The 11206-nt window shown below is 47.2% G+C and overlaps 1 protein-coding gene across 1 annotated transcript in view; it reads left to right on the top strand.

Moving 5' to 3' along the window:
* Positions 1–8437, top strand: part of TMX1 (thioredoxin related transmembrane protein 1) — a 29034-nt gene extending 20597 nt beyond the window's left edge. The window contains exon 8 of the mRNA XM_060788244.2: positions 1466–8437. Coding sequence (XP_060644227.2) covers positions 1466–1593 — 128 coding nt within the window. The 3' untranslated portion in view covers positions 1594–8437. The remainder of the gene's footprint in view (positions 1–1465) is intronic.
* Positions 8438–11206: the final 2769 nt, after the last annotated feature.

Below are 11206 nucleotides of genomic sequence, written 5' to 3' on the forward strand. Positions count from 1 at the left end.
GAGAATTGGCCGTCTGCAAGGACTTTACCCAGGGGACGCCTGGATGATTTTGATGTTTTTATCATCCTTGTGGGAGGCTTCTTTCATGTCCCCGCATGAGGAGCTGGAGCTGGTAGAGGGAGCTCACCCGCCTCTCCCTGGATTCGAACCTGCGACCTGTCGGTCTTCAGTCCTGCTGGCACAGGGGCTTAAACCACTGCACCACTGGGGGCTCCTAATAGTAGTAATAATAATAATAATAATAATAATAATAATAATAATTTATATTTATATTTATTTATTGTGTCATCAGCAACCATACTATTGTATTACAATTCTAACAGAGCAAAACAAATACACAGATTAAAAAGAAAAAGAAGAAAAAACACAGATTTTGCAAATTTGGTAGTTGGTTAAATGTCCTTTGACCAGTATCTGGCCACTTGTGTTGCCGGAAGAAGGTCCTCCATGGTGCATGTGGCAGGGCTCATGATAATAATAATAATAATCAACAACAACAACCTTATTTTTGCCCGCCACCATCTCCCCAAAGGGGTTCGTTGTGGCTGATATGAGGCCAAGCCCAAGGTATTACAGTAAGGCCAAATAAAATACATACAAAACAGACAATAACATCAAATAAAAATACTTAACAATAACATAATAATGCAATAAAACAGAAGCAATTACATAAGAAAACAAAGTATGAAATGATAAAAGAATTAAACATAGAATCATAGAATCAAAAAGTTGGAAGAGACCTTATGGGCCATCCAGTCCAACCCCATTCTGCCAAGAAGCAGGAATATTGCATTCAAATCACCCCTGACAGATGGCCATCCAGCCTCTGTTTAAAAGCTTCCAAAGAAGGAGCCTCCACCACACTCCCTCCAGGGCAGAGAGTTCCACTGCTGAACGGCTCTCACAGTCAGGAAGTTCTTCCTCATGTTCAGATGGAATATCCTCTCTTGTAGTTTGAAGCCATTGTTCCGCATCCTAGTCTCCAAGGAAGCAGAAAATAAGCTTGCTCCCTCCTCCTCCCTGTGGCTTCCTCTCACATATTTATACATGGCTATCATCATGTCTCCTCTCAGCCTTCTCTTCTTCAGGCTAAACATGCCCAGTTCCCTAAGCCGCTCCTCATAGGGCTTGTTCTCCAGACCCTTGATCATTTTAGTCGCCCTCCTCTGGACACATTCCAGCTTGTCAATATCTCTCTTGAATTGTGGTGCCCAGAATTGGACACAGTATTCCAGGTGTGGTCTAAACAAGGGCGATCAAGGCTAGAGGTGAAGGATAAAAATGGTAAAACCCTTGAGCGAGAGAGAAAGATAGATAGAATGCTGTGTCTAGTGAGAGACTCAGGTGAGATAAGAAGATCTGAACCGCCATGAAACCAGAAAGACAATAAAAAGTACAGGTCCCCATTCATTCCGCAGGGTTGCCAAGCCTTTGTGCCCACCACCAGTCTTTTCTTTCTCTGCAGGAAAGCTTCCCGAGTATCCTCCGCAAACGGCCAGCGAGGACTTCTCCGAGAGCGAAGGGGAGCACAGAAGCACCGTGAGGCAGCGCATGGTGGCGCCGGGGACCGATGCAGCGAAAGAGCATTCCTAGCCCGTGCTTGGCGGCTCCCCTGGCACGAAGCCTGGGCCAGGCTGAGCCCAACCCTCTCTCTTTCCCCCTCGTCGGAGGCAACCGAGGCCAGTGGCAGGCATTTCCAAGTCAAGCAACGTCCTCGCTTGGTGTGCGAAGGGCCAGAGGAGCCTCACTCGGTCGGGACTTGTGCGCAACTCCGACGTTGCAGGACCGCAGTGCTGCAAAAGGCCGGGAGAGAAGGCTCCTCTCCTCCTGACTCCATCCTAACACGAGGCTCGCATTTAGAACTCTAGCACTGACTAACAAGCCCAATGGAGCCGGCAACTTGGGATGCCCTGAGGCTCCTTTGGGCAGAACTGGGATCCGCGTGGCGCCTCCACTCCAAACGGGAGATGAAGTCCTTGTGTGAGATTTCCCTCTATTATTATTATTTTCATCATCCTCCTCTTCCTCATCTGCCCCTCTCTTCCCGGCTGTCGCGTTCCCATCCCTTGATGTGTCTTGCTTTCCTGTCCTGGAATCCTTTGGCTGAAGGTGGGCCTCTCAAGACCCTCCTGGGCAGTGATTGGCAGCATTAGCAGTGTCTCCCCTTGTCTGCTTCTTCCGTGCCAGTTAATAGCTTGGAAAGGAAGACTATAGGAATTTCAGTGTGGGGTGCATTGGCACTGTGGGGTGAACGCCACTCTAATTGCCATTGCTCCTTGCTGTGGGGTCTGAGGAGTTGTAGTTTGGTGAGGCAGAGTTTCCCTGTCCAGGATGGATCCCATAACCTTGAGCCATGGCCACGACAGTGACGACGTCAACCTGGATTCATTCCACAGTGTAGATAGTAATAATAAAACTTTATAACCAGCTACTGGGAGCTCCCGGTGGCGCAGTGCATTGCTGAGCTTGTTGACTGAAAGGTCGCAGGTTCGATTCCAGAGAGCGGCGTGAGCTCCCTCTGTCAGCCCCAGCTTCTACCAATCTAGCAGTTCAAAAACATGCAAATGTGAGTAGATCAATAGGTACTGCTCCGGTGGGAAGGTAACGGCGTTCCATGCAGTCATGTCAGTGGCCACATGACCTTGGAGGTGTCTACAGACAACGCTGGCTCTTCGGCTTAGAAATAGATGAGTACCAGAGTCAGACACAACTGGACTTAATGTCAGGGGAAAACCTTTACCTTAACCAGCTACCATCTCCCCAAAGGAGCTCACAAAAGCACTCCAAAGTGCAACACAGATAAAACACAAGCAATATGTAAGGATATAAAACAATGAATCCTGGAATCCTAGAGTTGGAAGGGACCTCGTGGGCCATCCAGTCCAACCCCCTTCTGCCAAGAAGCAGGAAAATTGCACTCAAAGCACCCCCAACAGATGGCCGTCCAGCTTTTGTTTCAAAGCCTCCATAGAAGGAGCCTCCACCACACTCCGGGGCAGAGAGTTCCACTGCTGAGCGGCTCTCACAGTCAGGAAGTTCTTCCTCATGTTCAGATGGAATCTCCCCTGACAGATGGATCCCATAACCTTGAGCCATGGCCACGATGGTGGCAATGTCAACCTGGATTCATTCTACAGTATAGACAGTAATAATAAAGAACAAGGCACGAGAGTCAAGATGAAGATCCACCCAGAGGGAAAGTGTTCCTGCCATACATCAAGGGAACCACTGACTGCATAGAGAAGCTGATGAGGAAACACAACATACAAACGATCTACAAACCCACCAAGAAAATCCAACAAATGCTACGTTGAGCAAAGGACAAGAGGGATCCTCTCACCTCTTCAGGAGTCTACCATTGTATACCATGCAGCTGTGGACAAGTCTACATAGGGACCACCACACGCAGCATTGCCCAAACACGCATCAAGGAACGTGGAAGGCACTGTAGACTACTTCAACCAGAGAAGTCAGCCATAGCAGAGCACCTGAGGAACCAACCTGGACACAGCAGATTATTGGAGAACACAGAAATGTTGGACCACTCTCACAACCACCATGTCAGGCTACACAGAGAAGCCAGTGAAATCCACAAGAAGCATGTGGACAATTTCAACAGAAAGGAATGAATCCTATACTGTGGAATGAATCCAGGTTGACATTGTCACCATCGTGGCCATGGCTCAAGGTTATGGGATCAACCCTGGACAGGGAAACTCTGCCAAGACGGTGCCTCACCAAACTACATGAAAATGAACAAAATCTGGCTACCAGTATTAAAAAACTCTAAAATTACAACAGCAAAACAGCAGAGAGGAAACAACCAGGCACATCTAACGCCTCTCAACAAAAGATTTTCCCAGGCTCAGCCAGGCCTTCAAATGCTAATGAAGGTGGTCAGTTGAAACATTCACACCTAGCTCCAGCAGAGAAGAGCTCTTTGCCCCACCCCAGCCATTCCACAGATATATAAACCCATTGTCCTAATTCCAACAGACCTCACGACCTCTGAGGATGCTTGCCATAGATGCAGGCGAAACGTCAGGAGAAATGCCTCTAGAACATAGCCCTATAGCCCGAAAAAACCCACAAGAACCTAGTAATACTAAAACTTTATAACCAGCCAAAGGGAGCTCCCGGTGGCGCAGTGCATTGCTGAGCTTGTTGACTGAAAGGTCGCAGGTTTGATTCCAGAGAGTGGCGTGAGCTCCCTCTGTCAGCCCCAGCTTCTACCTAGCAGTTCAAAAACATGCAAATGTGAGTAGATCAATAGGTACTGCTCCGGTGGGAAGGTAACGGTGTTCCATGCAGTCATGCCAGTGGCCACATGACCTTGGAGGTGTCTATGGACAACGCCGGCTCTTCAGCTTAGAAATGGAGATGAGCCCCAGAGTCCCAGAGTCAGACATGACTGGACTTAATGTTGGGAAAACCTTTAGCTTTACCTTAGCCAGCTACCATCTCCCCAAAGGAGCTCGCAAAAGCACTCCAAAGTGCAACACAGATAAAATACAAGCAATACAGAAGGATATAAAACAATCCTAGAGTTGAAAGGGACCTCATGGGCCATCCAGTCCAACCCTCTTCTGCCAAGAAGCAGGAAAATTGCACTCAAAGCACCCCTGACAGATGACCTTCCAGCCTCTGCTTAAAATCCTCCAAAGAAGGAGCCTCCACCACACTGTGTGGCAGAGAGTTCCACTGCTGAACGGCTCTCTCAATCAGGAAGTTCTTCCTCATGTTCAGGTGGAATCTCCTTCCTTTCCTGTAGTTTGAAGCCATGGCTCCATGTTGTCCTAGTCTCCAGGGTAGCTGAAAGGAAGCCTGCTCCTTCCTCCCTATGACTTCCAAAACAGAGTTGGAAGAAACCTCATGGGCCATCATCCAGTCCAACGCCCTTCTGCCAAGAAGCAGGAAAATCACATTCAAAGCACCCCTGACAGATGCCATCCAGCTTCTGTTTCAAAGCCTCCATAGAAGGAACCTCCACCACACTCCAGGGCAGAGAGTTCCACTGCTGAACAGCTCTCACAGTCAGTTCTTCCTAATGTTCAGGTGGACTCTCCTATCCTGTAGTTTGAAGACATGGCTCCATGTCGTCCTAGTCTCCAGGGCAGCAGAAAGGAAGCCTGCTCCTTCCTATAACTTCCCCAGCTCACATATTGATCCATGGCCATCCTCATGTCTCCTCTCAGCCTTCTTTTCTCAGGCTAAACATGCCCAGCTCTTTAAGTTGCTCCTCATAGGGCTTGTTCTCCAAACCCTTGATCATTTTAGTCGCCCTCCTCTGGACACATTCCAGCTTGCTCCTTTCTCCCTATGACTTCCAAAACACTAAGAGACCCCATGGACCATCCAGTCCAACCCTCTTTTGGCAAGAAGTAGGAAAATTGCATTCAAAAACAGATGGCCATCCAGCTTCTGTTTCAAAGCCTCCAAAGAAGGAGCCTCCACCACACTCTGGGGCAGAGAGTTCCACTGCTGAACAGATCTCACAGTCAGAAAGTTCTTCCTCATGTTTAAAGTAGAATCTCCTTCCTTTCTTGTAGTTTGAAGCCATGGCTCCATTGCATCCTAGCCTCCAGGGCAGCATAGAATCAAAGAGTTGGAAGAGACCTCATGGGCCATCCAGTCCAACCCCCTGCCAAGAAGCAGGAATATTGCCTTCAAAGCATCCCTGACAGATGGCCATCCAGCAGAAAGGAAGCTTGCTCCCTCTGACTTTCCCTCCTCTCTTGATCCCTGGCCCTCATCCTGTCGTCTCTCAGCCTTCTCTTCTGCAGGCTAAACATGCCCAGCTCTTTCAGCCACTCCTCGTAGGGCTTGTTCTCCAGACCCTTGATCCTTTGAATCACCCTCATCCTCTGGACACATTCCAGCTTAGAGTCAACGTCTCCCATCAATTGTGGTGTCCAGAATGGGATACAGTGTGATTCTAGGTAACGTGGTTTGACCAAGGCAGAGTGGAATAGAGGGGGACGCAGTGGAGCCATGTTCCAGAAGCATTTTCTCCTGACGTTTCGCCCACACCTATGGCAAGCATCCTCAGAGGTTGCAGGGTTTGCTGTAAACAAAGTGAACAAGGTTTATATATCTGTGGAATGATATCCAGGGTGAGTTGGAGAAATAACTCTTGTCTGTTTGAGGTAGGTGTGAATGTTTCAGTTGGCCACCTTGATTAGCATTAGTGGCCTAGAGGTTTTCAAAGTGTGGCTTCTGACTGCCTGGAGGCATCCTTTGTTGAGATAATACCATGCAGCTGTGAACAAGAAGTCTCCATAGGGACCACCAAATGCAGCAGCATTACCCAGACACAAATCAAGGAACATGAAAGGCAGTGCAGACTCCTTCAACCAGAGAAGGCAGCCATAGCAGAGCAACAGATGAGCCACCCTGGACACAGCAGATTATTTGAGAACACAGAAATGCTGTGCCATTCTCACAACCACCATGTCAGGCTACACAGAGAAGCCATTGAAATCCACAAGAAGCATGTGGACAATTTCAACAAGAAAGGAGGAAACCATGAAAATGAACAAAATCTGCCTACCAGTATTAAAAAAACTCTCAAATTAGAACAGCACAACAACAGAGAGGAAACAAACAAGGACATCTAATCACTTCTCAACAAAAGATTGCTCCAGGCACTGGCAGGCAATCAAATTTTAATCAAGGTGATCAGTTGAAACATTCACACTTAGCTCCAGCAGACAAGAGACCTTTGTCCCACCCTGGTCATTCCACAGATATATAAAGTTCCAACAGACCTCACTACCTCTGAGGATGCTTGCCATAGATGCAGGCGAAACGTCAGGAGAGAATGCCTCTAGAACATGGCCATACAGCCCAAAAAAACCTACAACAACCCAGTGATTCCAGCCATGAAAGCCTTTGACAATACATTGAACAATAATAATAAATTAAGAAGCCAGACCTTGAAACTGCTAGGCCATTCAGTGCTAATCAAAGTGGCCAATTGCAACATTCATCCTTGACTCAAACAGACAGGAGTTTTGACCAAAGCAGAATAGAATAGAGGAGTAACATGGCTTCCCTGGATCTGTTGTGCATGACGTTGTTGGCTGATGTTTAACTTCTTGTCTCTGAGGACTCCCAAGATCTCTTCTCGTCAGCCAACATTTCTGGTTGCTCCCATTGCAGATTTCTCCCATTTAGCCATCCTTGTTCTTGGCGGACAGGTCGTTGGAGCAGGTTCTTCCTTGACCAATGCAGACATCTCCATTAAGCCCCGACCATGTAGGCTAAGAGAGGGACATAGGGCAACTCCCCAGAGTGGGTATTGTGTGGGTTTGCAATGTGAAAAACCTTCTCAAGTCTCTTAGTCGGGTCCTGTGAGTCCACTCCGTCATGGACTTTGCCAGCTTTGCATAACATTCCAGGAAGAAGGGGGGCTTGGAGCGGTCGACCTTTTCCTTGCCTCAGTTTTCCGCTTGGCTATTTGCTTTGTTCAAGCGCTTCGTTGCCTCTCCAGGAAGTCAGAAGGTCCCCCCCCCCCCCAGCTTTTCATTGTTATAGAAAACTGCCAGTATCTCCAATCTTACCAACCACCGGTTCCTTGGCTAAGCGGCTTTGGATGAAGCAAAGTCCAAACGGCAAAACGTGGTTTATTCATATTGCACAAGAGGAGGACGGACAGTCAGCATAACACACAGTATGCCGGTACAAGAACCGTCCCCCGCTGACCTGGGACGAGCGTCCGATATATATACCCAACTTGTTGACAACTTTCAAAGTTCCCCCTTTCCCTTATTTGGCGTAACATTTCCTCTATCATAAACATCTTCAGGATGTAGCTCACCGCAAACGGTCCAAAGTTAAGCAAAACGTATATTGCATACATCTTATTGGAATAGGCCGACCACATCGGCCGACCACAAACCGTTCTTTGGGATAGACAGTTGTAACACTTGCCTCCCGTGGTGGAAGTAGAAGTTAACAGTATGCCTTTTCTGACACCTTTAAGATAGACACAAAATGGAGACACTCTGGTACACTGTCCCCTTCAGCATTACTCCATTTGCATTGCCATCGTATTATTCCTTTGTGAAAATGCAAACCTTGGCCAGTTAGCAGCCCCATCCTCCATGGGGCCAACCTTCCTTGAAGTTTTCCTACATGGCAAACGAGATAGTAGATGAAGGGAATGCAGTGGATGTAGCGTATCTTGATTTCAGCAAGGCCCTTGACAAGGATAATGAAATGTGGTCCGGACAGTGCGCCTAGGAGGTTGATTGGGAACTGGGCGACTGGCCAAACCCCAAAGGGTGCCTCTGAACAACGGAGGGATGGGACCCGTGGAGGCCATCTTTTTCCAACCTTTGGTCCACCATCTTCATTGCAGTGGGTTGAATGCTCCAATTCTCTCTTTCTTCCTCTTTGGGAAACATTTCAAAGTAATAAAAATGATTTCTGTGTCTGGAATGCTCTTCATTTGCAGCTTCAGCAAACAACGTTCTCAGTCTGATCAACAGCAGGAGTTCTCAAATGGCATCCTTGCTGTTTGTTTTCCATTTTAACAATATTCACATTGAATGGTTCCCAAAGGTTTGCAGGCATATGAACCCTTTGGGACTCAAGATGTGAATTTAGAGCCGGTATGGGTCAACTTCGTTTTTTTGGACTCCCTTCAGGTGTTTTGGACTCTAGCACCCACAATTACTAATGGCAGGAATGGGTCAACTGATTATATAATATGATTATATAATATGATGGTGTTTTGGACTCCAACTCCCACAATTTCTAATGGCAGGCATAGGTCAACTTTGGCCCTCGCTCGATTGCATCACACTGCAACCTGATTATAGTTCCCAAAAGGCTTGCAGGCATACGAACCCTTTGGAACTCGAGATGTGCATTTAGGGCAGGTATGGTTCAACTTCGGTGCTTTGGACTCCAACTCCCACAATTCCTAATGGCAGGCATGGGTCAGCTTTTGCCCCTTGCTCCACTGCATCACACTGCAGCCTGATTATGGTTCCCAAAGGCTTGCAGGCATACGAACCCTTTGGAACTCGAGATGTGCATTTAGTGCAGGTATGGATCAGCTTTGGTGTTTTGGACTCCAACTTCCACAATTCCTAATGGCAGGAATGGGTCAACTTTGGCCCTCCCTCCACTGCATCACACTGCAGCCTGATTATAGTTCCCAAAAGGCTTGAATGCATATGAGCTGAGGGGCCACTACTAAGAAGGCCCTCTCCGTCCTCCCCACCAATGCTTACTTATTTATTTATTTGCAGCTTTTATATTCCACTCTTCTCCTCACCCCGCAGGGGACTCAGGGTGGATTACAGTGTACACATATATGGCAAACATTCAATGCCAATTTTTGACATACAAACATATACAGACATACACAGAGGCTATTTAACTTTTTCTGGCCACCAGAGGAGCTGTCGCTTTCATCGTCCATCTGCGACGCTGATGAAGCACTTCCGCATTCCCCGCATGCTTCCCCGCTGGAATGCTTTGCTGGAGTCTTTTTATGGCCTCATAAATCAGTCAATTTAGCCTCCCCACACTTTAAAGTGGAACCTTATTTTCCTACTTGACAGATGCAACTGTCTTTCGGGTTGCAAAGGTCGACAACAGGCTACACACAATTGGTTGAAAACCCACTCCAACCCGGGCTGGCTTCGAACTCATGATCTTTTTGGTCAGAGTGATCTTAAGGCAGCTGACACTCATCCAGCTGCGCCCAAATGTGAACATTGGTGGAGTTTGGGGAAAATTGTAGTTGCTTGGGAGTTGTAGTTGCTGGGATTTGTAGTTCACCTACAATCAAAGAGCACTCTGAACCCCACCAGCGATGGAATTGGGCCAAACTTCCTACCCAGGACCAACAGAAAATACTGGGTTTTCTGATGGTCTTTGGCAACCCCTCTCACACCCCTTGCAACCCCCCTAGGGGCCGCGACCCCCAAGTTGAGAAACGCCACTCTAGATACTAGGGCTGGGCGGTTTCGTTTCGTTAATTCGTAATTCGTTAAAAATTCGTTATTTTTTTTTGGTTAACGAAGCGATAACGAACCATTCTGGAGCAACTTAAAAACGAAACGAATTTTTCAATTCGTTTTGTAAATGCTTCGTATTTCGTTATGTATTCGTTTCGTTATCGTTTTGAGGTTGTTTCGTTATTATTTCCGCGTGTCTGGGGCAAGTTTTATAGTTGTTTTTTGTTTAATTAGTGAAAAAAAATTATAATATCACACCAACAGTCAACAACAGAGGGAGAGGGAAGCTTCAGAAGTTCCCCCTGTCCCACTTGGAGGTTTTTTAGCGTATTGCGCGGTCGCGTCTGCCATTAACGAATCGATTCGTTATTGTTTCGTTATCGTTTCGTTATTGTTTTGTAATTTTTTTACCATTTACGAAATTTCGTAAACATCGAACTTTTTAAAAGGAAAATTTTGTAATTGTTTTAAATAACGAAACGCAAAAAACCCCAAAAAACGAATCGATTTTAGAAACAAATTTTTCCGTTGTTACCCAGGCCTATTGTTTTCTGCTTCCTTGGAGACTAGGACGCAATGGAACAATGGCTTCAAACTACAGGAGAGGAGATTCCATCTGAACATGAGCAAGAACTTCCTGACTGTGAGAGCCGTTCAGCAGTGGAACTCTCTGCCCCGGAGGGAGTGTGGTGGAGGCTCCTTCTTTGGAAGCTTTTAAGCAGAGGCTGGATGGCCATCTGTCAGGGGTGATTTGAATGCAATATTCCTGCTTCTTGGCAGAATGGGGTTGGACTGGATGGCCCAGGAGATCTCTTCCAACTCTTTGATTCTATGATTCTAAGAACTTCCTGACTGTGAGAGTGTTCAGCAGTGGAACTCTCTGCCCCAGGGGGAGTGTGGTGGAGACTCCTTCTTTGGAAGCTTTTAAGCAGAGGCTGGGTGGCCATCTGTCAGGGGTGATTTGAATGCAATATTCCAGCTTCTTGGCAGAATGGGGTTGGACTGGATGATGGCCCAGGAGGTCTCTTCCAACTCTTGGATTCTAGGATTCTACAGGAAAGGAGATTCCATCTGAACATGAGGAAGAACTTCCTGACTGTGAGAGCCGTTCAGCAGTGGAACTCTCTGCCCCGGAGTGTGGTGGAGGCTCCTTCTTTGGAAGCTTTTAAGCAGAGGCTGGATGGCCATCTGTCAGGGGTGATTTGAATGCAATATTCCTGCTACTTGGCAGA

Source organism: Anolis sagrei, chromosome 1 (genome assembly GCF_037176765.1).
Source record: "Anolis sagrei isolate rAnoSag1 chromosome 1, rAnoSag1.mat, whole genome shotgun sequence".
In the NCBI taxonomy this organism is placed as follows: domain Eukaryota; kingdom Metazoa; phylum Chordata; class Lepidosauria; order Squamata; family Dactyloidae; genus Anolis; species Anolis sagrei.